General features: G+C 43.4%; 1 protein-coding gene across 2 annotated transcripts in view; it reads left to right on the top strand.

Moving 5' to 3' along the window:
- The window catches only part of SP110 (SP110 nuclear body protein), a 38,489-nt gene extending 12,784 nt beyond the window's left edge, over positions 1 to 25,705 (top strand). For both annotated transcript variants that reach the window (XM_081052135.1, XM_081052134.1), the window contains 14 exons: positions 5,155 to 5,304; positions 7,144 to 7,224; positions 8,313 to 8,366; positions 10,586 to 10,651; positions 11,146 to 11,295; positions 13,377 to 13,445; positions 17,725 to 17,823; positions 18,282 to 18,424; positions 19,215 to 19,259; positions 22,314 to 22,429; positions 23,082 to 23,190; positions 23,481 to 23,552; positions 24,103 to 24,243; positions 25,263 to 25,705. In XM_081052135.1, the coding sequence (XP_080908261.1) occupies positions 5,155 to 5,304; positions 7,144 to 7,224; positions 8,313 to 8,366; positions 10,586 to 10,651; positions 11,146 to 11,295; positions 13,377 to 13,445; positions 17,725 to 17,823; positions 18,282 to 18,424; positions 19,215 to 19,259; positions 22,314 to 22,429; positions 23,082 to 23,190; positions 23,481 to 23,552; positions 24,103 to 24,243; positions 25,263 to 25,376 (1,409 nt within the window). In that variant the 3' untranslated portion in view covers positions 25,377 to 25,705. The remainder of the gene's footprint in view (positions 1 to 5,154; positions 5,305 to 7,143; positions 7,225 to 8,312; positions 8,367 to 10,585; positions 10,652 to 11,145; positions 11,296 to 13,376; positions 13,446 to 17,724; positions 17,824 to 18,281; positions 18,425 to 19,214; positions 19,260 to 22,313; positions 22,430 to 23,081; positions 23,191 to 23,480; positions 23,553 to 24,102; positions 24,244 to 25,262) is intronic.
- Positions 25,706 to 26,070: the final 365 nt, after the last annotated feature.

Raw genomic sequence — 26,070 nt, 5'->3', positions numbered from 1 at the left:
GGTGTTATCCAACTGCTTGCATAGGCATGTTTTCTATATATCTATGACTACGGTAGACACACAGTTACCTGGGTCAGGGAAAAGAATTCTTGATTGACACTCACAACCAACTCAACAGCCAGAGTAACACTGCAACTTCTGTTCCTCACGTGCAGACCCATAGGCAACAGGAAGAAAGCTGATAAAATCTTTCTATATGAGTGGCAGATTATATTCCATAGATATGGAAGGGAGAGTGATGGGTTTTCTGTTTATACAGAGGACAAGGACAGCCATCTTCCTCTCCTCCTGAAAGGATTTTTAAAAATTGCTACTTTGAGATAGGATTGAAAAAATCTCAGGTCCTCACCCTAATCTTTTGTAATTTAATTTTATGTGTCTTTCCAAAAGCTATAGCAATCCCAGGTGTCTTGTCTTTTACTTAGAGATGTCTTCAAGTTCCATACTTCATCCCTTTTGACATGTAATTACCTAAGGAAAGAGCGCTCCAGTATTCCTGAAACTTTGGGTCTTAACCGAGGAACCTAGTTCTGGCTATAACCATTTGGCCATGTAAGGAGATGAGTTTTATTATTCTTTTGGATCAGAGCCATTAACTAGATAAATAACTATAGATCAAATTCTCGTGGTATGTGAAAAGTAAAAGGTTTCTAGGGAAGTGATAGTAAACGTTCCCTGTACACATTTCTGTATCTCAGGAGACTAGGGCTTCTTACAGAGGCACTGAGAATGCAGGGAAGTTTAATTCCCCCACAATATGCCAATCTGGCATTTAATTAAAAACTCTGGCCCAAAGACACAAACATAAGAGACGTCAGCAAAATGAAGTTATCCAGATCCATGGGAGAAAGAAAGAGAACTCAGGAAGTAGCCCTGCCCTCGGAAATCCCAATAGGAGAGGAATCTGGCCAAGCAGACTGAGGGGAAGAGACCAGTGAGGAGGGAAGACCAGCAGGAGAGAACACATCAGCAAATCAAGAGGGAATGGTTGAGGGATTAAGAAACACAAACAGTCACAAAATAGTCATGGGATGTAAAGTATAAGTTACAAAATAGTCATGGGATGTAAAGTATAGGAAATATAATCAATAATATGGTAATAACTATGAGTATCTAAAAGGTGCCAGGTGATACTACTCAGTGGGACCACTTCCTAAATGATATAAATGTCTAACTACTATACTCTCTGCTTCAAAATAATATAAAATAATATTGAATGTCAACTATAATGAAGAATTTAAAAAGGGTGGAAGAGATCAATAATCTTGTGATAGCACGGTACAGTGTCAGATGGTTGTGGGACTTATCACTTCTTTAGCACAGGGAATGTAATTAATAATGTGGTAATAACTGTATGGGGCTAGGTGGGTACTGTTGAGTAACTATGATGTACACCTGAAATTAATATAATATTGTATGTTAGCTATATTTTAATAAAAATCTTTTTAAAAATACAAAAGCAAAAAAAAAAAAAGGGAATGGTTGACTACACTGAGGGAGTCAGATAAATTCAAAGAAGAGGACCTTGGGTTTGGCCACACGGGAAGACTTCAGAGCAGTTTGTGTGGTAATGGAGGCAGAAGCCAGCTGCAATGGGTTGAATAATGAACAGGAGGTGATAACAGGTATAGACAACTATAGACATAAGGGGGGCACGGAGCAACAGGTGGCAGCCTCAGCCAATGGCCTAACAGCTCCTTTTCCCTGATAATTTATCCTTAGCATGATTCCAGTGTCGAAAATCATGGTGTTGGTGTCCTTTTAAGGTATTTCATAGAAGTAATTTAGTTCTGTACCTTTTCCCCAAAGGTAATTGGTCTTCCTGGGCAGGGAGGAAGGGCAAGCTGCTCTCTCCCTCCCTACCTCTCACCCTGTTGTGTGGGGCCCTCTTGGTTTAGTGTAAACTACTCAGGTTATTCCACTCAACATTCCCTGAGCCTTGTCAACCACTCTCACAACTCCAATCACCACCTCTGTTCTGACCACTCCCAAATCTACATCTCCAACTCACATCTGTCTTCAAGAAACATAACAGCCAACTGCTTACTGGTCATCACTGTTTGCAAGTCTCCCATAGACACTCCAAGCTAAATACGTCTGAGATTGGATTCATCTTCACCTAAAACGTAGTCTTTTAGCTATCACTCAGACCTTTATTCAAAAAATATGCAGTGAGCACTAATTTTGTATGTATCCATTCTGAGAGCCGATGGTGGAGTTTTTTTATAGGAGAGAAAGCAAAAAATGAAGCAAAAAAAGGAAAGAAGGGGGAAGAAAACTCCTGGAGCTTACATGCTGGTTGGGGGAGAGAAAGAATATAAGCTAGAAAGTACGTAAACAAGATAACTTTAGATAGTAATGACAGGATGAAAGAAAATGAAGGATAGGATTATAATAGTGATTTGCAGCCTGGGGTGGAGGTCACTTTAGATTGGACAATCCAGGCAGAGGGACTCACGTGTGAAGGAGCTGAGGCTGAGAGGAAAGGCCAGTGTTGCAGGGTGATGATGAAGAAAGAAGAATGGTGGAGGTGAGAAGGTAGAGGGAAGCCTGATCATAGAGGCCCCGTAGACCCTCTGAGGAATTGAACAGGAAATGAGTTACCCAGTTGCCAAGCCAAAAACTAAGTGATCCTCGCCTAGCTGATGATCTTCCTTAGTGCTTTGACAAGTTCTGTCAATTCTATCTCCTCTTTCCTACACTAAAATCTGATGATTTTATTCCCATGCTTAAAACTTGTTCATGGCCTCCTATTGCTCTTAGCATAACACTCATAGTTCTTAATGTGATAGTCAAAGCTCTCTCCACTCTCTCTTCCCTTCCCCTCCAACTCCATCTCTTTCTACTCAGAACTCCAACTCTGAACTTTCTTTCCTCTCATTTCATTTCTCTCCTTTTTGATCGTCGACCCACGCTGCTCTCTTTGAATGCTACATTTTTATCCTACACTACTTGCCATAAATATTTAGCTATCTCCTTTTCATCACTGGTGTTGACTTCAATGTCTACTCGAGGTGGCATCCTCTGACCCTTAAATTAGCTAAAGTGGTCCCACTGTGTGTTCCTATAGCACCCAGCACTGGCCCTTTGGAAAGATTCCACATACTCTGTTGTAATTACTTATGTAATGTGTCTCTTGTAGGCTAGATGGTAATCTCCAAGCACAAATGAGGCATTCATTATTTCTTGAATAAAAAATGAAAAGAAAGAAACCATATTTCTGTATTCCATAATTTGGAGAATGATCTGACAAGGGCTGCTTGATGAATTTATTATTAGTTATGCAGAGGAGTCACAGATACCACGAGCGGCACAGGGTGCTGATATAAACTAAGGGTTGATGGAGGGAACGCTCGCAGCAGAGAAGAACCTGCATAATCCTCCGGATTTTTGTTATCCCAAGTTTAGGACAGGCATAGATGGTCTGCATACCCCATGGCCAGCATCTGAGCCTCGCACTCCTGCTTACTCTACATGTTTATAGGACAGGGGACAGAAACATTTATGTGACTATGCAACGGTGCATGCTCCCTGGTCACAGCAGTGACCTCGTTAGAAAGGAGTTCCCGGGGTCCTGGGGTTGGTGTCAGCCTGTTCTGCTTGGGCCCCTCTGACCTGCTGAGACTTTCCTCTGCTAACCTACCAAAAGGAATGGAAGATGCCAGGCCCTTCAAGATTTGTCTTTCTTCCTTTTGTAGTTAAATGAAAAAATTTTACAGGGAGAGTTCTAAGAGTCACATTATTTTACATTTGATTAATCACCTTTATTAAAAATAGGAAAAACACCTTTAAAAAGATACAAAATTTAGAGAAAAAAAGAACACAGACTTAGTCACGCTGAAAATATACATACCATGTTTCCCCAACAATAAGACCTAGCTGGACAATCAACTCTAATGTGTCCTTTGGAGCAAAAATTAATATAAAATCCAGTCTTGTTTTACTATAATACAAGACCCGGCCTTATATAACATCATATAATATAAGACCAGATCTTATATTAATTTTTGCTTCAAAAGACGCATTAGAGCTGATTGTCCGCCTAGGTCTTATCTTTGGGGAAACAGGGTACCACACTCTTGTGTGCAAACAGCAACAAAAAAATTATATTCTTTATTTTTTGTAACAGTCCTCATTTCTCTGAAACCCTCCTTTTGTGATAGGGGAAAAACATTAAACTTGCCAATTAAAGGCAAATTTTAGGCTCTTTTAGGTTGCCTCAGTTTTTTTGGACAAGTATTCAGAAACTGCCATGACTGAACTCCCTGGGGGTCCTGGTATCTCCTCTCTAACTTTTAGCCACTCTTGCTTCTTCCAGAGGTGGCGCTTGGATGGATAAATAAATAAATAGTAAGCCCATTTGTCCACCTGCTGGAGGGGCTGTGGCATGTGTGTCCTCCCAGGCCTCCACAGAGATATTCTTTCTCCACTGGACCATGGTCTTCCTACTGGGTCAGCTTCTATAGTCCACAGCCATTGAAAATTGTGATCTCTTCTTTCAACAATGAAGCACACGCCACCTACACCTTCCACCCTCACCCTTACCCAACCTCTACACCTACACTGCAAATCCTCTCAGTCTCAGCTTCATCCTCCATTATAGGGTTCCTTCCTCTCAATTCTTTGATACCTTGCACTTTCCCCACTCAAAGCATCTAGGAGCCCCTGGATCTCTCTGGTTCCACACATGGGCCCTGGGGACCCTAGAGAGGTACGTTAGAAGGCCCCTCCTCTGCTGAAGCAAACCACATGGCTATTTTTACTTGAAGGTGGCCACCTCCTGGTAGCAGGCATTACTCAGACAGGAACCAGGAAATAAGCCCCACTGCTCTGGAATACCCCCAAATTTATCTGGCTGATTTCAACTGGTTTTATAAAGAGTGAGGCCAGATATTGAGTTTGGAGGGAAAAAAAAGGTGCACATAAATTTTATATATAGATATCTATAAATATGCATATATTATATGTATTATATATTATATATGGATAGATATATGATAATATATAGATTTAGACATATGAAAATGAGGCACGGGAGTACAAAGATTTCACAATGTGGAGACTGGGGGCATGAGAAGGGAGGTCACTAATAGGTCCTAATAGGTCCACTGTGGACCCCAGTGAAAACCATTCACAAATCACTCTTTGGCCCAGGAACCACCTCACCTGCACACGGAACCCAAGAGAAGCTCCAAGTGGTGAATCAGGCAAGTCAAATGAAGAATGACTCAACCAGGGTCTTAAAGGTTGTGACAAGGGCCCAAAAGGCAAAGACTGAATGTGCCCAAACGTCTGGACCTGAGGGTAAGGCTGGTGACAGAATCTGCCATTTGAAGGCTTAGTGTGGGAGGGTCTCTCACGCAGCAGGCACAGGGGCAGGTGGATATGGGAAGTAAGTAGGAGAAGGCGGGGAGCAATGCAGGGAAAGACAGAGCAGTGTGACAGAGTGACAGAGAGGAAACAAATACCTGTTATATCTGAAGAGTTTTTGCTGAAGAAACAGCTGTGTTCACAGAGTATAGTTGATCTGAGCTGGAGCCTAGGGCAGCAGCTCTCAAACTTTTTGCTCTCAAGACTCCATTACACTCTTAAAAATTATGAAGGACCCCCAAGGAGCTTTTGTTTATGTTCTTTATGTCTCCGTACATGTACCTTATCAGAAATGAAAACTGATCATTTTAAAAATATTTATATACCAGGGGTGCCAAAAAAACATATACAAGTGGACACTTTAGTCACCATTGCTCATGCAGTAGTTCACCGTAATCAGAAGTATCTGGACGCTGATGGTAACCACTTTGAGCACCTCTGGTAACTGCAGAAGTCAAACGTGACTTGTATTCACTTTTTGTTATCGGTATATATTATTACAATTTTAATAGTTTTTTCCTTTCTTAAAATGTGTATACATTTTTTGGCACCCTCTGTATTTAAAAGTAGCAATAATAAACGAATTACCTGTTAATGTAAATAGTATATCTTTATGAAAATTATATTTTCCAAACAAAATTCATGAGAAGAATAGCATCATTTTATATATTTACAAATCTCTTTGTTGTCCAGCTTATTCCAAGACAGCTGGACTCTTATATCTGCTTCTACATTCAATCAGTTGCAATACATTGCTTTGGTTAAGGTACAGGAAGAAAATCCAGCCTCACACAGATCTATAGTTGAAAAGGTTGGAGTATTTTAACAATCTTTTAAGATAGCTGTGGATATTTTTCTTCCATACTATGCCAAAACTTAACAAGGGATAGTTTGTTAAAGGTTAGTTGTAATGTAGAATCTGAAGCCATATCAGTGAACTTTTCATACTCTGTTGCAATAAAATACGTAATGTTATCTTGTGTTTTGAATGGGTCTTCTCATGCAAGATTTGTAAATATCTTTTGAAAAATATTGGTCACTGACTTAAACAGGGAGTTGTATCTCAAACAGTCACACAAGCATTTTTCTTGAGAGAATCGTGGAACATCAAGATGCAGTGACAGTTTTATATGTACTTTCTAGTTTTTCACAAAGACTATTAAAAAGACGAATACTCAGGGATAGAATTTTAATAAAATTAATATGTTTTACTGGTTGACCAGGAAGATTCTAAAATAACTCTTGATTTTTTTAATTTTTTTTTTTTAATGGTAAGTGATGATGAAGAATATGACTACTCTAAGGTTTGGGGACACTGCTTTGATTTGTACTAAGTCACCAGAAGTTTTTACCTGCCATGGCTCTTGCTCCATCTGTACAAAGATGTACATAGTGAAAAAAGCAAATGTCTTATTATGAAAACAGTTTTGACCTCAAAGATCTCCTGAAAGGGTTTCCAGGATCTCCCAGGGGTTCACGACCTCACGTTGAGACTCTGGTCCTGGGGTTCAGATGACTGCTCTCCCAGTGGACATCTCCATTAATAGAGGAACCAGTGCTGACCAGCCTTGCTCCACTGTCCCCTGAGTGGGATTCAGACCCAGTGGTACATGCATTCTCAGGAGGGCATCATGGAGGCTCCAGCAAAACCTGGAACCTCCAGCCTTCAGCTCCAGAGTGTGCCAGTTCCTTTCTGAATCTCTGGGAGATTCCCCATGAAACTTTGCAGGGGGTATTTACTGAGATCTGAAAGAAATGCCTTGTTTTTCCCAGAGATCAGTGATGACACTTCAAAAATGAATGAAGGAAAGGAACCTCGAGAGCCACCCAGCACACTGCTAAAAATCATGCAAGGTACGGATAGGGATTCCAAGTCTCAGAGTGTGGTTGCCAGGAGCCCAGGTTCAGAACTGTTAGTCTAAGCCAGAGTTTCTCAAGCCTTTTCTTTTTTTCTTTTTATTATCACTGTGCTAGGGAGCCCATGTAGATGATTTTTCCTAATCAAGAACAACCCCCCATGATAGTTTAATATCACAAATATATATTGATTTATGGACTGTACATATTTATTTGTGCCTTATACATAAAAAGTAAGATTTTCCTCCTAAGAACCAATTTTTGGGCAATATGACCACGGCTGAGAATTTGTGCTCTAAGCATGTTCTTGATCCTTTGAAGTGCGTAAGCCATGGATCAAGTTTTTTTCGAGGGTCCCACTCTCCATGTTTTTCACACGATCTTTCTGGGAAAATTGGGAAAAGGACGTATGTAATGTAATGGTACGACTGAGTGCCAACACATGATGTTATTGTGGGCATGCACAGATAAAACGGTGCATGTTAATTTACTCGCAACACTGCAGTGATACCCAGTGCCACCACTATCCTTGGGGAGAGGGGGCGGTGGTGCCGAGAAGGGTGGGAATCTGAACCTTCTTCTGTTTGTGGGTGATTTGGTCTTTGGGTCACAAATCTACAGAACTCCCACATGACAGATGTGACTCTCCAACAATAACTAATTATTGTCAGAAAGAATGTGTTAAATTTGAGCACCTTAAAACAAATAATCATTTCTACTGTTTCTCCTACCCTGCATGGACTTCTGTGGTAATGCTTCAGATTTTCTCATGGACAAATTCTATTTATTTTCATAACCACCTTTGGAGAAGTTTGAGTGGTTTATTCAATTTTACAGATGAGGACATTGAGACACGTAAGAGATTAATGGGTTTTAGAAGACTCTGTGGATAAAGGTTGGCTGGCACAGGACTAACGTCTGGGTCCCTAGAATTAGCTTCAAGAGCCATGATTCTCCATCAGAAAGAAAAGGACTACAATAATACTGTCAAAGATTGGTCAGCTCAATATTGTCTGAAAAGAGTGCTGTCAATAAACATAAAGCTTGCTTCTTTAAAAATTACTTTCTTTCGTATTACTTTCTAGATCACCTGGCTAATGAAAGTAAACTGTCTTTAGGGAAATCTCCTGGAGAAAAGCGTAAGTGTAAAGAACCTTCATGTTCTCTGTTAGGGTAGATTTAATGTTACTCTTATTGGTTGCTATGCCCCTCAGGCTAAAAAAGACCTCCAAACCAGAAAAACAAACAACAACAACAAACAACAACAAAAAATGTGCTATTTAAAACAGTTATTTAACTTCACTGCAACAGAAAAAATCTTCTATACTTTGCAACAGCCATTAGGATTTTTTTTTTGCTGTATGTGACAGCAAACCATGCCCCCCCCAAAAATAGTACTAAAACAAGAGAGCTTATTTCTGTCTCTCATATGGAGGTAGGAGGTCAGGGTCTGGCTTCATATACCATAAAATCCCAGGCTCATTCTTGCCTGTTACGTCACCATTCTCAGCACATGGTATCCCCTTCCTGGGTATCCAGCCAGTAACCCTACATTCCAGCCAAAGTGAGAAATGCAAGGTCAAGAAGGGGCACACCTCCTCCATTGAAGAACACTCCTTGCAGTTTGCATTTAGTCATTCTGTTATCATTTCATTGCCAGGTCTAAGTACATAGCTGTACTTGACTCAAAGGAGGCTGGGAAATGTAGTTTTATTCTAGAAGGACAAGTACCCAGCTCGACATCATCAGGGGCTTAACTACTAAGAAAAAGAGACCAGAGAAAAACAAACAACCAGCATTACCCACCCTGCACACTGTGTGGTGGGCACTGATAGTGCTCTCCACTATTTCCAATTCTCCTCCCCTTCCCGGCTACTCAGAAAGCTACATTTCCCAGCCCCTTGCAAAAGATAAGGCCGTGATATTAGTTCTGGCCAATGAATTCGTGGGATAGGCTTTACTTCTGAGTCAAAACACATAAGATCTACTACACAGCTCTCCACATTCTCTTCCCCTGACTGTGGAAGTCTGTGGAAGAGGGAGGTGCCAAAGGGCAAGGCAGCGTGGATCTCATCACCACCACACAGAGGACAGCTGCCCTGGAGACGCCAAGTCCTGCAGGAGAGTCTGTGTGGCGGAGAAATACACTGTTCCATTAAGCCACCAAGATTTGGTCTTGTTTGTGTGGCAGCATAGCCTCTCCTGTCCTGACTGATACAATGTTCCTAATAAATTCTGTAAATAGTATGGAAAAGTATTAATCGGGAAGTTAAGTCTATTTAATCTGCTTCCTCTACCTTACTTATATACCTTACAAATGTGCATTTATCATATATTATATAGATATATATATACTCATACTATATAGTCTATTCTATAAACAATTTTTCATTGTGGATTTAACACGCATATCTATTTTCCTTTTTTTTAGTCACAAAGCACATTGTATGATTAACAATTTGTTCAAATCATCACCTGTTGGTGGACCATTAGGCTATTTCCAATTTTTACATGAAAATAGAAATCATGTTCATGTGTGTTTGTATCTTTGCACATTTGTTCAACAGTTTCCTCAGAATTAATTTCTAAATGTGAGATTACTTGGTTAGAGTCTTCATATCTTAAATTTCATATGTGTCACCGAATTATTTTGCAGAAAATGTAATTGTTTACATTGTTTTTAACAATACTTGAGTGAGTGCTCATTAACTATATGCTCATCGACCTCAATGTGATAAAACTTTTTAAAGAGTTGTGTACCCCAATACTTTTTTATTATTAGTGGTTTAAAGATGATTTTTAAATAAATTTGTTACTTGTATTTTCTTTTTAAAAATTTTCAATGTATGTTCTTTGCCCATTTTTCTAGTGTAGTATTTGTCTTTTGCATTATTTATTAAGGATATTTATCCTCTATATTTTACTATATTGCAATTTTTCCTATTTTTTGTTTTAACATTGTGGGGTTGTTTTTTGAAGTGTGGACATTTAAAAATTTTTAAACAGACAAATCTATCTATCTTTTACCTTTATAATTTCTGGCCTTGAGTTTTGGCTAAGAAATCTTTTATATCTATGCATTATAATAATAATTCTATATATTTCCTTCAAGCTTGAAAGACCTGGTTATAAATTTGAAAAAATGGCACAATTGAAACTTTAATAATTTAGTATGTTTTGTTACTTCTTTCTTTAATCTTTCTCATTTCCAAATAAAATTTTCACATAGATCTCATAGTTTTCTGCTTCACTAAAGTGATGGGAAGACAGAATATAAATTGGTTTATAAAGTATTGACATCTCAAGCTTATAGATCAATATTTGTAGCCATAACAGATTATTTTATTTCCTGTTTTAGAAAACACAAGAAAAAAATATAGTGGGTCAAGTTCAAAAAGAAAACAGAAAAAAAAGCTCCCGAGAGGTAAGCAAGAAGTCATCATTCCCTTGCTGTTTAACAGCGTCCTCACTTAAATGACAAACATGGCCTCCTTTCCAGCCACATGGCCAACTGAGTATCACAGGGGCATGGCTAGTCCCATCGCTGTCTCCTAGGCCATCCCGTCAAAGGACTCCTCCTCACAAAAGAAGGAGAACCCAGACACCCTGTTGATTCCAGTGAGCAAAAGAGGCACGGAGCTTACATTCTCACTGATATACACGTAATTAACAGACAAAAAGAGGAGTTGAAGGGAGAAAGAACTAGAAGGTGTACTGTGACTCTGGGAGAAAAAGAAACATACACAAAGAAAGAAAAGGAGTAATTATAGCGAAATAGGAAGATAAAAGTGAGGTACAGGGATATAGGATTTCTGATAGAGTGGGGGTGGGGGGATGAGAAGGGAAGTCACTAGTAGGCGAAAGAAGCTTCGCTGTGGACCCCAGTGAAAACCATTCACAAATCACTCTTTGGCCCAGGAACCACCTCACCTGCGCACGGAACCCAAGAGAAGCTCCAAGAGGTGAATCAGGCAAGTCAAATGAAGAACGACTCAACCAGGATCCCAAAGATCGTGACAAGGGCCCAAAAGGCAAAGACTGAATGTGCCCAAACGTCTGGACCTGAGGGTAAGGCTGGTGACAGAATCTGCCATTTGAAGGCAGATTGGGAGGGTCTCTCACACGGCAGGCACAGGGGCAGGTGGATATGGGAAGTCAGGAGAAGAAGGCAGGATCAGGGCAGACCAGAGGAACATGAGGCCAGAGCAAGGACAATGACTAGTGGAAGAAGCAAGTGTGTCCTCAGGGCCCAGTTCACCTCAGCTGTGCCGTGTGGACTCACCTGACCACTTCCCAGTGCCCTCTGTTTACATTTCCATTAGTAGAGTTGCCACTGCTCCACTGAGTCTGGGGACTCCTCTCCGATTCAAGCTGACCCAGTGGGGATAGTGTAACCCTTCCCCAAAGTGGACACATTCTTAGTAGTAATTCTTACTGATTAATTTCTAGAAGTGAAGTGAATTGGTCAACAAGTCTGCATATTTAAAATTACCTCATACTGATGATGATCAAAGTGTTGCCAGTTTCAACTCTGATTAACATATGAACGCCCTTTTCCCTACACCTTCGTCCAACACTAGAAATAATAAGACTTTTCTGTGTTTGACAAATTAAGAGCACAGAATGACATTCCACCAATGTTTTCTTTTGAATTTCTTTGCACTGTGCATGTGGTTAAACATGCTGTGATAGGTGGTATTACTGCTCCCCATATTCCAGAAGGTTCTATGGACTGGGGATTCAGGGATGGCCATGTGACTTGACATGGCAAAGGAAATGTGGACAGAAGTGAGAGGGTCACTTCCAAACCAAAGCTTTAAGATCTCTTATGTTGTCTTCCTCTCTGCCACGGGACCAGTGATGTTCTAGACAGAGGCTGCTCTGTCTTCAGCATCCATGAGGGTCAGTGACATGGCACCTCATCTAACTTGTGATCAACATGTAGCATGAGGAAGAAGTAAACCTATGCTGTTCTAAACCAGCGCTTAGCAAACTTTTTCTAAGAAGGGCCAGATAATAAATAGTTCAGGCTTTGCTGGCCGTATGATCTTTATTGCAACTACGCAATCCTGTCTTCATAGCATGAAAGCTGCTAGAGACACATATATAGACATGAACTTGGCTGTGTTCCAATAAAACTTTATTTACAAATACAGGGATTGGGCTGATTTGGCCTTCAGGCCGTAGTTTGCTGACACCTACAATACACCACTGGGATTTGAGAGGATCATTAATTACCACAGCGTCAGCTAACCTATTTTTAACTAAAATACCTGTTTTTTTAAATAAGTGTTTCGATAGAATTTTTTTCTTTTGAGGGTTACCTGTTCATATTTGTCCGTCTTTGTATAAGACTATTCTTTTTTTGTTTAACCACTTAGGGAAATTAACCCTTTGTTATCTTATTGCAATTTTTCTGATTTTGTTTTAATCTTTTAACTCACTGAAGGAAATTTTTGGTTGTGGAGACTGTTGTTGTTCATTTGAGTTTGACAAATGAATTTATCTTTTCCAGGATGGTGTGTGCCAAAGTTTCACAAGCTCAGCACATTGGCATTTGGGGCTAGATAATTCTTTGTCCTGGAGGCTATGACGTGCGTCCTGGGATGTTTAGCAATATCCCCAGCTTCTACCAGCCAGACAGAAAACAGATTTTACAACATTGCAAAATATCCCCTGAGGGCAGGGAAAGTTGCCTAACATTGAGAACCTGTAATTATGCCCTGTAGTTTTGCCTTAAAAAGCCCTTTCTATGTAATATTTATAAGGCTACATATATTTTATTTAGCTTTAGTATTTGCATTAAATGTCCATATATACACTATACACTATTTTGTATATTATATATATGTTACATATTATATGTATATATTTACATATATATATAATAGTTTTGCAAATTTGTCTTCTGTGATATTTTTAGTCTGCCTATATATCAATATGAGCTTGTTATTTTTCCTTGGTCAATGCTGATTTTCCTTTCATAAGGAGTCATATCTTTCTTTCTCTAAACTGGTAGAAAGACAGGAAAAATTAAAATAGTTGACATACAAAGCATGTAAATCTATATTTCCAGTTATAACATTTTTCATTTTTTAGAGAACCAAAAGAAAAAGGATGTATAGAAAATGACGTTTCTCATTTTTTAGAGAACCAAAAGAAAAAGGATGTCAGTTCAAGTTCAACAAGAACTTGTCAGAAAACTATTCCCCAAAAGAGTAAGTAAGCGAGAAGCAGAGATTGGCCCTTCGGCTCCCAGGGCCTGGGCCTGCTGTTTAAAGCTCCAGTTCCCCTCTCCACCTTCACCTCCCATCCCACTGTCCTGTCCTCCTCCTCCTAGGTCTGCTCTGCCTGTGTCTTCTCCATTCTAACAAGGGACCACATGTGACACAGTCCAGGGGAATGACAGCACATACCCAATCTTCACACTTCTGCACTGGGAAGCGTTCTTCAATAAAGAACTATATAAAGACCCAAAAATGATCAAAAGAGAATGACCGAACCCATGAATCAAGTTCTAATATAAATTGCTACTTCCTTCATTCTAGGAATTGGTGAACGGTCTTATCTGAGCAAAACCTGGCAGTGTTCCTATTTCTGGGTGGGACGAGCTTTCAATTCCTGTGTTCATCACGGGTGCAGGTCTGGTCTCTGTGGGTCAGGCCCTGGGCTTGCTTCTGCCCCTCTGAACTCTTGGGCCTCTAGGGGCCAGTGACCTTCCTTCTTCCTCCTTTTCCTGCATTCATTTTTCTTCTGCTTTTATAACTTTCTTCCTCAGTATTCTCTGTTGTCAGTCTCCCTTCCCTCTTTATGCACAAGCCACATTGGCCTTTTTTTCCCCTTTCACTCATGATTAAAGTATAACGGGTCCAACTCAAGGTGGGTTCTACAGACTGGTGCCATCTACAAGCCTGTTTGTTGCAGGTCTGCAAAAATACAGAGCTTGTAAATCAACTGTGACACCGAACACACTGTTTTCATAGCAAGATCTCCTCAGTGGAAAAAGCAATGCCTTGATTTCTGTCCTGGTCAAGCCCCTGTCTCATCACAGGTCACATGTTGAGTAGCACTGGTGTAATGTGCTTATGTAAAAATGCATGTACCATAAGTGTACATCTTGAAGAATTGACACAAAGGAAGAGCCCACATGCACCCAGCACCAAGGTCAAGAAACAGAACCAACCCACACCCATAAACCAGTCCCTACCCACACCCCAAGGCTCGCCACCAGCCTGATTTCACTTTGACACTCAATGCTTCACCCACCTTCCCGCTCAGGGCCTCCTCGGTGCACACACACTCCCTCCCCAAAGCTATCCCTTCATCCTCATCCCTCCCATTGCTGTACATCCTCAGGCCTCACCTTGAAGAAAGCATTCTCTGCCCCACAGGCAGGGGTATGTCTCCCTGACATGCCTCCATGGAGCCCAGCATTTTATCTCTGGGGCACTTGCCACAACTGTGATTAACTGTCTGTACACTGTGTTCACTGTGTGAAAATCAAATGAAGTCAGTAAGTGGGTCAGACTTGCTCATCGCTCTGTCTACTATGTGCCTCGCACACTTGATGCTTAAGTAGTTGTCAGGTCAATACCTTATTCGTTCTTCTTCATCAAGAATGAGTACCAACGTCAGGGCGTCCATTTACCCATATGATGCACTAGTGCGAACTAGGAAAAGGTCCCCCTTCTTCAATACACTGTGCCTACATCTCGCAGAGCTAATTCCTGAAACCGGGGCCTTTGCTGCCCTCTGCTGGGAGATTGGTATAGGAAGTGTACAAATGGATTATGCCTCTAATGCAAATCAGAGCCCCCTTAAAGGTGGAATCCTTGCTCAGTGCACAACCCACACAAATGTATGCAAAGGGCCTTATAACAATATAAGTGTGAACATCACTTTACTAGTGGCGAAGCACTCTGCTCTACATGTTACCACTTAAACCTCAAATAAGTATTATTCAGCTTATTTTACAGTCAATTAGAACATAAAAGACTTGCATGAGCTAAAATCAACCTAGGTGTTGAAATTTCAAGTCCTCTGTTCTTTACACTGAAAAAAAAAAAAGAATACCCCTGGTCTTTTGAGGAAACACTACTGTGGGCAAGAATCCAAGCAAACGCTGCCAGGTGTCCGTCAGCATCAGCTTCTCCTGCCTCCTTAGCATTCCCCACCCCACCCAGCCCCTAACCCCTCTACCCCCGCACGCTGTGACTTCTGATTTAACACCAGGTGTCTCTGCGCTATTATTGATTCCATGATATGGAGTCTTGCTGAGGCATTTCTGGTGGTGTGGAAAGAGCACTAAACTAGGGAACAGCATGTCTGGATTCCAATGCCAGCTCCACCTCATGGAATGTGATCATCGGGAATTCTCTCTCCACATCTGAGCCTGAGTCCCCAAGCTGTGCAATGGGGACCATCACTGCCTTCCCTTGCTGACAGGTTCTTGTGAAAATAAACAGTACAATGTGTGTGCTGATTTACCATTTCCTTACTATTGCTTTTCCTCTACTCACGCCTCTCCACACCACCACCCTTCATGCACAGATCAGAGCTCTTTCCCCCCTGGCTATGTCTTTCCATACATAATTTTCACCTTGTGCCCTTTTCCTATGTTTTGTAAGAATTCCCGATAGATCTCTAATTCACTTTTTTCCCATTCTCTTCTTCCTTGTCAGTGGTAGGCTTTTCTTATCATTTCCTCTACCTGGCTTGCCATTTCTGTGAACTCTTCTTAGTTATTTCATGGCTCACTTTTCACAGCACGCTCCTCCTTGGTGGTTGATCTAATTGATGCTGGAGAGCTCCAGGCTGGCCTCCCCTCAGGGTTCATCCTTAAAGACCAGTTGGCTGAGATAAGTGGGGAAGGCTGAGGCAAACGCAAGATTTGGGGGAACAGATCAGAAAGTTGTCTCCCTCCCTTAGGGACAGGGCAGTCGCTTCAGAAGTACACAAGGTCCCACATGACCGGTGGGGGGGAGGGGAACACCTGCACCAGGTGATGGAGGGCTCGCTGCTTGTGCCCATGGCTCTGCACACTGGCTTGCTGAGCAGAGCTCCCAGAGGCACCCAGTGCTCCCGAATCTGCTTGCAAGCACATCTGGGATATCTGTATTCGTTGGACCCATACTTACTGTAGGAATTAGGAAAGACAGTTCCCTGAGAGAAAACTACAGAAGGTCCCATTGTCATGCTACCCACCTTGGGGTTTGCAATAGTGGTCCAGAGTTCCCTGTCACACAGGCAAATTCCCCACTCAACTTGGATAAAAGTAACACCCACTTATGAAACCTTGCTAAGACACTGCAAAGCCAGGAATACAAACCCGTTTAGCCTGGCTCTCAAGGCCGCGCTCTCCCGCTAGGCCAGAGTTAGTGCGCAAGATGTAGAGATCAGTGATAGAGGCGGCCACTTCCTGCAAGCGTACTAGCTGGCAGTTAGAACGAAGTTCTTCCCACTCCTTCATTCCTACCTAGCCTCGCATAGCCCCTGTGCCTCCAAGGCTGGGCGTCCTCGGAGCTCTGTTGGGGGGAACCAGCCCCTCACGTCTCAGGGATCTCTCCTTTCTCATCGGACTCTGTCTGGTTCATATCTTTGCAAAGTAACTCACGGTTTCTTCACTGCTCTGGTCTTTTTCCAGCAATGCTCTTGCTTTGTCATAGATTTTCCTTTGGCTCTTTCAGTAAGTGTGTGACACAAGGGAGAAAGGTGGACTAGTTGTCGTAGCTTCTTCCAGATGTAACATCCTGTATAACTCAACATAAGCTATGGACAGTCCTTTCCCCTGGCCCCCAAGAAACAGGTCTTGCAGTCTGTTGTCTTTAATGAATTTACTCCCAGTGAGGCTGGGGAGACCGGGGAGCAGAAATTGATGCTATTTATTTTAAGCCCTTTTACAACTGCTTCTTCTGAATCAGAAACCCAGATTCCCTAGTTGTGTTTGAGTTATCAAATCTTTCCATGTGTAATTTAGTCCTAGAGTTCTCCAGTGTTTCTTTTACTCATAGAGGAAGAAGCAGGGGAAGCAATAAAATGAAAAGGGACAGTAAACGGTAAAGCATAACACTATCCCCTCAGGGCTAACTGCCTCACTGACCCGTGAGGGTTGAATCAGGTAACAAGTTCACAGACAAGACCTTTCCTCCAGCTACACAAATACAAAGAAATGTCTTGTGTAGGCAACTTCCATCAGCACAGCGGGATAAGCAGAATGCTCATGGGATGAAAGAATGTTAGGTGATTGCCAATTAGCTGGTGAATTAAAACACATTCATTGAAGAAGCCCAATATGTTTTACCAAAATATTTTGTTTGAGGTAGTGGTGGTGGTGGTGGTTTTGTTTATTAGAGACCACTCTGTATACTATCTAATATCCCACTCAAAATAAAAGATTGCTGCATATCATTATTATTATTAGAATTCAGGGAAAGGGGAATTCATGAGGGAGATAGAATGAAGACTGAGTAATGCTAAACTGTTTTCTCCTACTTTCAGGAGAAAACGAAGCTGAAACTGTGGATTTCCTCTCTCCTGAACTTCCTGTGACCTGTGGTGAGGCAAAGGGAATTTTATATAAGGAGAAAATGGGAAAAGGTGAGTTTCTTAATATTCTGCTCTTTGGAACCCCTAAGTGAAGGAATCACTAGAAGAGAGGAACGTACCCATGTGTGTGATTGTTGAGCAAATGGACCCTGTGAGCTAGGTTGCAGAGAAAGAAGTGCTTGTTAAGAAGGGATTTCCAAACATGTCATACGTCTGGTGGCCAGGCCACTCCATTCCCACATGGAAGGCATCCATAGACCCTGTGACACCGATCACCATGTCCTTGCCACATATAAGTGTCACATAAAGTGCAAATTCTCTCTCACTCCCTCACCACTCAGATTTTGGGGCTCCCTACAATCTGAGAAAGGAGGACTCCGGACTCCCTGCTCCTGCTCCCACCGCACGGGGAGCCTCTCTGGATGCAGAAAAATGGAACACCACAATCAGAGGGTTAGAGGTTCGGGTGAATTCAGTGGGTCCTAGCATGGACTGCCTTTGTCTTACAGGATCCTCAGAGAAGTGCATTCAGAATGAGGAGGGAGTTTGGCTCACACCAAAAGAATTTGAAATTCAAGGAAAAGGCACAAATTCAAAGCACTGGAAGCGGCATCTGGTTTGCGGAGGACAGAGCCTAGAAAAGCTAACGAAGGTATTATAATGACATGGAGCAGATAGGTGGTGGGTTTAATTCCTTGAAGGATGAGTGGAATGGCAATAACAGAGGTGTGAAGAAATTCCCGTTAGGATTCCACAGTGTGATTGAGAAAGAGCCAAATGTTCATAGAAAAAAAATGTCGGTGAATAAAGTTAAAAACGCAGGTAGGTGCTGATGCAGGGGAACTTTAAGAGCAAGCAAAGGGTTCTGAAGTCAGGAGAGATTTCAGAAGCTTAGCCTGGTAGTTATGGGTAGGGTGAGATGGCAAGAAATGAGATGAAGGCATAGACCTCTGCGATAGCCTCCCTGTGTCCTCCACCCAATAAACGCCTCCTCAAGACCCCTCGGTCAAGGGTTTCCAGGCCACGCTGTCCATGGTCAGTCTCTCTGCACTTCCCAGCACACTATTCCATCCTATGAGCAGCAAACAAGGATACTGGTGGTCCCAGAACTCAACACAGATCCTCTTAATACTCAAAAATTATCACTGGGATCACATCATAAGGATTTTATCGAGAGAAAGAAATGGAAAATAAAAGGAGAGGGTGGAAAGGGACTGAGAAAGAACTGACAGGTCTTGGGGTTTGAGTAACAGGGGGAAAAATGATTTTACCAAGTCCAGGAGAACTGATTGGAGAAGGGAGCTCATTTTTCTTTTGAACACCTTGGGTTTGAGACCCAGTAGGCTGTCCAGGTACAAATATTCACTAGGAAGTGAACTTCAATATTTACAAAGGAGACGCTTCCTGAATAACCTAACTCATTGACCTCTGCTCTCTTTCAGAAAGGACTTTTGCTCTGTCCTCCAAGAATAAATCTCAAGAGAGAGGTAAATAGCAGTTGAATTTCTACCACATTCTCAGGCGCCATGTTGCAGACTTTTCATGTCCAAAAGCTTACCTTCAAGTCTTCGAGTTTCCCAGCCCTGAGTTACCTTCACATTTAGACATTGCATCATCATGACGACAGCTTTAGCATACTGGTACATGTACATGCCGCCATTATTTTCATAGTTAACTTGATGGTGTGCATGTGTTGTAGACAAAGATCTGGATGTTTGGATGACTAGGTGTCAGAAATTGAGTGCTCCAATTTGAAAAGTAATATGGTATTGAAATAGACAAGAACGGAAAGGGCAAGATGATCTTCCCTGCTTGAACACAAAGTCATCTTCAGTTCCCCATGCTCAGTATCAGGAGCACCAGAATGGAATAATGTGTTTGAACTGAGCTTCGTCTCTGCAGAGCCTCCCTCCAGGTGGAAATGGCAGTTATCTGCTGGCTGTACCAAGCTAGTCCCCAGCCTTCTTTACTTGCTTAGATACCTCCTCCAGACACAAGTCCTGTTCATGATCTTCCCAGGAGATGTGAACCTCCAACATAGGCAATGGTACCTGGCCCATCTTGCCCTTGACCCTTGGCCATATCCATTCAAGTTTGTAAGACAATGGTCCTCCAATGCCATTTCTTGTAGAAACCCTCATTTCCATGCTGATTTGAAATTCTTGACATGTACAGGGAGGCTCCTTGTAACAGCAAAAAAATTAGGGAAGAATAAAAATGTTCATCAGTATTATAAAGTCTCCTGAGACAGCTACAGGATGGTATTTTCTTTTTAATGCATTGATTCATAGGTTTACATTCGTCCAATGGAAAATTATCCAAGGGTTTTGAGGTCAGGAGAGCGTCTGGAAGTTTAAACTGATAGTAACATATATGAAAGGAGTCCAGTTTTGTGTATGTGAATATGCAGGTATACGACTAAAAAAATATCTGAAAGAATTGGCTATTCTGGGATGGGATGACAGGGGACATTTGCCTTCCACATTCCACATTTATGTACATGTGGTATTTTTATAATGATCATCTATTACTTTTGTAACCAGGAAAAAAAACAATAAAGATATTTAAAATCCAGATCATTATTTAATGGCCCCAATATTATAGTTTCTTCTTACTCATAATGCCACATGTCAGCACATGATAGCCAGGGACACACTTGACCCAAACTTTCAGCCCCACCTATCAGGAACCACCTTGAGGTAATGGGAATGAAGCTTCATTCTGACTGTGAATGGACTATTGCAGGCCTTCCCCTCAGCCACATCATCCACTGTCACTGCTGCCCTGTAGTACACCCAGTCTCCACCAGTGTGCCACTCGGAACATGTTCACCATCGAGACACCTGATGCTGATACTGAAAACATGCATGTTCTGGCTGCCCTGTGAGGCGCAGTTTTCATGACCCACGGCTAAATGGGTAGCTGGTGCAGAACCCCAGGCTCAGGGCCTCTGAGAGGCTGCATCTCCAAGGGCCCAGTGTGCGGGCAGCAGTTGCTGCTGTACGGCGGTATAGCTTATATTTTACGGGGCTGAGGAGGACAGTTAGGGGCAGGGTGAGGATTCTCTTGCTTGGACAGCACCTATCTGGTTTGAACTCTTTATGGGGCCAAGGGAAGGAGCACATGTGCTTGCTTTCCAACTTGCTCAGATGTAGATAGAGGAGAAAAGGAGAAGGTGAAAGCTGTCCGCAGTCAACGTAAAAACAAGAGTCAAACTCCTTATTAAGGAAAGTGGAGTTGTATGTCCTTTCTCGATTGTTTCTTTGTAATATCATGTGTGTTGGAAAGTGTTTCACTCCAGAGCATGGGGGTGGCGGTGGCTGGGGTTGAGTGCAGGGTTCTGGACCCAACCACGGTCTCACCTGGGAGGAGCCGAGGAGTAAGCTGGGCTACCTGGGGAACTGGCATCTGCACCCTAGACCAGGGCAGGCCAAGGGTCCAGTCAGAGGGCAAGAATGGCCGTAGAGTGCCAACCCCAAGGCCAAAGAAAGGCAGACTGGCAAGTTCAGGATGGGAAAGCCAGGAAGATCCACTGACCTTAGTGGGGAATGGGGGAAGCCTCTTTACGAAGTCCTGGGGCCCGGTAAATGGAGAGAGCTTGCTGGGAAGCCTCCCCAGTTATGACAGACGTGAACACCATCTCCAAATCAAAGGGAATTTTTACTCTGGCTGCATGGCTAGTGTTCAGAATGGAGAAAACATTTTCGTTCTTTGTGCCCTCACCCAGGCCCTCGTGCTTGTGTTATGGACAGTTGAGGGCAGTGGTGGGATTTTTCTTCTTAAACAGGACAGATTCCCAGACCCACTGAACATTTGTTCCCACTGCAGATGGTCTATTTCACCCCCCAGCATCCGGGGGGAGGGGGTATGATCGTGCTGCTGACGTATGAGTGCAGAGAAAACAGTGTCTTGTGTGTATGGAGCCCCACGCTGTCATCTGTTTGTCAGCCACAACCTCAGGGGCTATTCTCTGAGTCACCTACACCTTGCCTGCGATGGCACCTAGTGGGTGGGCACAGCTCTGACCCCAGGTGCGGGCAGCCTGGGTGCCCATTTGGCTCAGGTACTGTAAGTTGCTTCGATTTTTCAGAAAAAAGACATTTTGTCTTTCCAGGCTTGTAAACCGAGGGAGTTGCCTACAGCTGGGTTTGCTCACGTTTCACGTACAAATCAGCCGGGATCCTGCTAAGATGCAGATTTGGCTTCAGTCGGCCTGGCCTGCGTGTCTAAGCAGCTCCCTGACGAGGCTGGTGCCAGCGGTCCTCAGACACTCTGTGTAGAATGGGCTTCCATGACCTGCTAGTCCCTTCTGCCTCTGAGAACCTGTGGTTTGAGTGGCACTGTGACAATTCTTGCCACCTGCTCTTCCAGGAGTGAAAGGCCAGGCTGGCCCTCCATCAGCACTCTGTGTGAGCGCCACATCAGTGCGGTTGAAAGCACCCACTCGCGCACAGACAGGGACAGTGTGTCCCAGAGCCCCTCAGTTAGTGTTCCGTGGGTCTCACTGGTCCCAGTGGTGCCTGCATTGTCTCCCCTTCCAGTGGGAAAACGCGGATGAATGTGAGGTGTGCTGTAAAGGGGGATCCCTGCTCTGCTGCGACACTTGTCCGAGAGCCTTTCATGAGGACTGTCACATCCCGCCTGCGGAGGCTGACAGGTTAGTGAGACTCAGCTTGCCACGTGCACACCTCTGCCTTTGGTGGTTCAGCTGCGGATGGCAGAGCAGGACCTGTGAGCATGGTTGGGGCAGGTGTGACCCAGAGCAGTCTCCGTTCCGTCTGGTGTCAGTGACAGCCCTGTGTCTGTGAGTCTGCGGCTGGGCCACCATGCTGCCTCCTCCCAGATAGATGTCCTTCCCTAGGTTAACAGCACAGACTCCTGTCCAATAGGGATGGGGCTGGGAAGTGCCAGTTGTCTGTGTTCTGTGCTAATTCAGAAAGGTCAGGAAATCTTGCCTGATTCCCTCGTTTTGCTACATTTTCAATGGGCTGATGGAGGCCTGTGGTCCTCAGAGGTTAAAGCCCAGTTTCCCACAATCAGGCCTGGTAGGCGGGGCTTCTTGTGCTCCCAGCAGCTCAGATGGGGAAAGGACAGCTCACCACTCACACTGACACCACCTTCCACCAACTGACCCCCAGCTGCTACCCTCAGTGCAGGGAGGGGTGGTCATCAGCTCCCCATGTGGGGGTCTTGGAGACTCTGGGAAGTGTCCCCTTTGTCCTTCAGCTGTGCCCATCTACAGTGGCAGCCATAGGAATGTGGCTGTTTCCAGGGGCCTTGCCCTTGCTCACTGATACCCGACCTCTCAGGAGTCCATGGAGTTGCACCTTCTGCAGGATGGAGGCGTCTCCAGGAAGTCAGGACTGTCACAGGGGATCTGAGGTCCTGGAGAGACAGATGTGCCCTGAGCAGCAATTGGTGAGTCAGGTGGGAACCGCAGGCCTTGTCTTTTCCGTTCACACATGAGAAGTCAGTCACACAGCAGGGGAAGGGCACCCAAAGGAGCTCTTGATGTCTCGCTTCGGAGAATGGTGGTTCAGTGCCCAAACATGGAATCCAGACAGAATTCAATCCAGCTCATGGCCCTTTGACAAACACGGTCGGAGGGTCCGTGTGTCTGGCGGCTCCTGTGCATGCATCTGGGCACAGGCCCAGCTGCTCTGTCACCAAGCTGCACTCCACTTTAAAGTCCTCTTGACGCTTTACAGAAATGTGAATTCCTCCTCTTGAAGGCCTACTGTCATCCACAGAGCTCCTTCTTTGCGGAGACCCCACTTAATGTAAGTCACATTTAATGACTCTCATCTTCCGGGTATCTCTTATGTAAAACTCATTCTACACACTTGGAGCATGAGTCCTGCAGGCTCTACTGTCAGCAGAGACCTGAAAGTAAGCTGCAGACTCGGGAGGGGGACCAACTCCATCCCCCGTGGTAGCTTCACCTCCCTGGGTCCTACTTTCACCTTCTCTTAGGTGGGAATCTCTTTCTTAAGGATAACTTAGGATTTAAGAACTTGGACTCAGAAGCCCAACTGTGGGTTCAAGTCCCAGCTCTTCCACTTTTTAGCTGTGATATCTTGGGTAGATTACTTAACCTCTCCATCCTTCAGTTTCCTGATCTGTAAAATGGGGGTAATTCTAGTACCTACCTCATAGGGTTGTTGTGGAGGTCACATGTTAATATGGTGCTTAGAACAAAGCCTGGCATGTAGGTGTCAGATGGTGTTATCATTATTAGCCTGGAAATAAAGACTTGTAATGTATTAAAGTTCGATCCATTCAGTCATGATGGCCATGCTAACCTCACGCCTTTGGTGGCTTTGTACCTAGATTCGAGATTATGCTGCGCCCTTTAAGGAAGCCATGTGGTTGGACTTGGTGAAGGAAAGGCTGACTGAGAAAGTCTATACCGTGGCGTGGTTCGTACGGGACATGCGCCTGATTTTTCGCAACCATAAAACATTTTACAAGGTAAAGGGCATGTCCTGCTTCCTTCTCGCGTCCTTTCTACTTTCCCCTAATTTCTGGGATAGCAGAACTTTGCAAGAATTGTGCCCAGACTCTTCCCGGAGAGGGCTCAAAAAGACAAGGATTACAAAAGAAAGCCCTCCGCATTCCAGGGGTGGATGTCAAAAAGAGCAGCAAGTAGGACAGGGAAGCTTCCTTGTAAACGATGCCTGAAAAAAATCCGTCCCCAGTCCTATACTGGCAGGCTGCTTCCACTGAAAAGAGTCGATTTTGTCTAGCCTCCTTGTTCAAACTGAGAGGAAGGGCAGTGTATGGTTCCATTGTTTTTCATGCCTCAGAAATACAGAAATCAGTGAGTGAATGAAACAAAGCGATGTAAATGAAACTTCCAGGTTGCTCATGCTTGGACTTTATTACACCTGCATGTCCCAATGGACTCAAACATCACCCAGAATAGCCTTCAGGTCATGTTGGTTCTGCCCTTCCTTAGTAGAGAACTAGTTCAGCTCTCTCGCAACGAAAGACATTCTTAGCTTTAGTTTCTTGAGTTTATCCTGATTTTTACTCTCCTTTATACAGACATTTCTTAAGCGGTAGCTAAGGAAGACTGTCATGTCTACCCAGCCTCCCTTCCTACCTCAGTGCCACCAGCAATAAATTGTGTCTACGTGTGGAGCTGGCCACAGGCCTGGCTGGATGTTGGAGAACAGAAGGGTCATCCTTCCTTCAATGAGTGGGCTTTCAAGAAATGCTTTTCCTCTGTCTATTTTGCACCAAGCTCAGGCTTTGCCGTGATCAAAATCAGCTCTTCAGTGCAGACCACCTGTCAGGTCCAAGGTAACCAGGTGGAATCTCATTCATTTCGGTGTAGGAGCAGCCCTTTACCACCCATTCTGCCTGACTGCTAGGGAAGCATAGCACCCAGAAAAGGGAGGGCGGGACTCCTAAGAAATACAAGTGATTTAATGGTCCTAGTTCTCTGTCCTTAGACATCTGTGTGTTTGCTCCTTTTTATCTTTCAGGCTTCTGACCTTGCTCAGGTTGGACTGGATTTAGAGGCAACATTTGAAAAGGATCTCAAAGAGTTGCTCAGTTTTCATGACGCCCGTGAGAAGAGTTCCCAGGCTCCTCTTTGACCCTGTCCTGGAAGGACTGAGGCGCCCCAACTTCAGGGCCCAGATGATGGGACCCTGGTCGTCCTTGGAGTGCCAGTGAGCCTGGGATGGGATCGGCTGTCCTCTTGACAAATCCAGAAACTTCACAGCGTCATCATCCCCTGCACTCCCTTTTATTATTCCTTTTTACAGCTGAAAGTTTTCCCTCACACTTTAAAAAAAAAATCGAATACTTCCTTGATTCCATTAAACATGCTTCATAGTTCATATTCTCCTTGTTTCTCATAAATCGTTTTACAGTAGATTTGTTTGACTCTGGATCCAAACAAGTTCCACACATGGCATTGGCTAATCTGTCTCTTAAGTCCCTTTTAATCTATAAATTTGCCCCCTTTTATCCTTGCCATCTAGTCATTGAAGAACGTGGGGCCCTTGTTCTATAAAATTTTTCATATTCTGGACTTTCCTGCATCCCTTTAGTGGCATGTTTCTCTCCATTCCCCACCCCGTGGCATTTTTTTGTAAACTAGATATTTTGTAAACTAGATCTAGAAGCTTGCTTAGATTTGGGGTAGGGGAGAAGGGTGTTGGTTTGGTTTTTTGTGAGTGGGACTATGGATTCCTTTGTGATGTTAAGATCAGCCCCTTCAAGTGTTACCAGCCTGATCCATTTCTTATATACATCATCCTTTCACCTAATGATTTTAGCCGCCAT

The sequence above is a fragment of the Rhinolophus hipposideros genome (genome assembly GCF_964194185.1).
Source record: "Rhinolophus hipposideros genome assembly, chromosome: 6".
Lineage (NCBI taxonomy): Eukaryota > Metazoa > Chordata > Mammalia > Chiroptera > Rhinolophidae > Rhinolophus > Rhinolophus hipposideros.
The sequence above is the reverse complement of the archived record's forward strand: the minus strand, read 5'-3'. Positions and strand labels throughout refer to the sequence as shown.